Here is a 1,428-nt window from a genome sequence, read left to right as displayed (position 1 = left end):
TTACACTGAATTGTTTCTGAGTCTAAAAGATGTCCGTGACACATCAGTGTTAATTGTGGACATCGGAAAGTGTTCATAGCTGTCCTCGAGTGGCTGAAAATGGCAGTGTAGCACCACTGATGCCACATCCTTGCGGAAGTTGCTGTTGAGGAATCCATAGATGACGGGGTTGACGCAGGTGGAGCTCATGGCCAGCAGATGGCAGAGTGAAAACAGCAGATTGTGGTAACACACAGGCAGCGCCTCCTGGTGCCAGTCCGCCACCACATTAAAGGCATTTAATGGCAGCCAGCACACAGCAAATGCAGCCACCAAAGTGGCAAGCATGACATTTATGCGCTTGCTGTGCATCACACGCCGGTGTTCGTCTTCTCGGTTGCGGCTGCACTGGTGCTCCAGCATGCGCTGTCTGCGTCGCAGCCGCAGGAAGATGCGAAGATAGCAAAGCAGCATGAGTAGCAGCGGGCAGCAGTACTGGAATAGTAACAGGCTGGTGGTGTAGGCTAGTTTGTGTTGCTGAGAGGGCCAGACTTCCAGACAGGCCTGCAGCTGGCTGAGCGGCGCAGGCAGCAGACTGTACGGCTCACTGCTGAGCAAGTGAAATGCCAGGAAAGGTAATGATGTCACGCAGGCCAGCAGCCACACAATCAAGACGGCTATGTACGCCTGCGGGACGCTCGGCTTCCAGCCGGATGGATGCAGGATGAGCTGGTGCCTTTCAAGTGCGATCAAAACCAGAGACAGAACTGAAACTGTCACCGACACGCACTGCACGAACGGCATTAGGCGACATAGCAGCGCTCCGAAGATCCAGTGGTCCATGAGCGTGTAAACCACTGTGAAGGGAAGGCAGAACACACTCACCAGGATATCGGAAACCGAAAGGTTGGCAATGAGGATGCTAGTGACGTTAGGAGGGTCCCGCTGGTGCATAATAATGCAAATGAGGAGGATGTTACCAAGCAAGCCCAAAATAAGCACCAGGCAGTAGCACAGCACTAGTGTGAGTGTCATGGCGCTTGATTGCCAGCAGGGGACATCAAGCAGGAACAAACTACTGTTGCTTTGATTGAGGCTGAGGGTGGAGTTTAAGAGCGCCTGCCACCACGGCATGTCAAAGAGAGCCGACGACATTGGCCACCTCAGGATAGCGCCACACAGCAAAGCATCTTGGGAGTCTGAAAATAACAAAGAGGCGCATCTAAATTAGACGTGCACACCCCTGAGACACTCAGCATGCATTTCAGCAGCTATGACACTATAGAGGCTATAACAGTTATTTCAGAAATAATGAGAATATAAAGTGTAAAAATTTTAAAGAGGTCATCGGATGCCCATTTTCCACAGGTTGATATGATTTTTTAGGGTCCTAATGAGAAGTCTATGTCACACTTTGGTTAAAATTTCTTAAGGGTAGTGTAAAAAAAC

At 50.5% G+C, this 1,428-nt stretch overlaps 1 protein-coding gene across 1 annotated transcript; it reads right to left on the bottom strand.

Moving 5' to 3' along the window:
- npy4r (neuropeptide Y receptor Y4) lies at positions 1 to 1,134 on the bottom strand. Its single transcript, XM_073827571.1, has one exon. It carries the CDS (start codon positions 1,132 to 1,134, stop codon positions 1 to 3), a length of 1,134 nt encoding a protein of 377 aa, XP_073683672.1.
- Between the last annotated feature and the right edge of the window lie 294 nt (positions 1,135 to 1,428).

The sequence above is a fragment of the Garra rufa genome, chromosome 21 (assembly GCF_049309525.1).
Source record: "Garra rufa chromosome 21, GarRuf1.0, whole genome shotgun sequence".
In the NCBI taxonomy this organism is placed as follows: Eukaryota; Metazoa; Chordata; class Actinopteri; order Cypriniformes; family Cyprinidae; genus Garra; species Garra rufa.
This window is presented reverse-complemented; position numbering and strand designations above follow the sequence as displayed.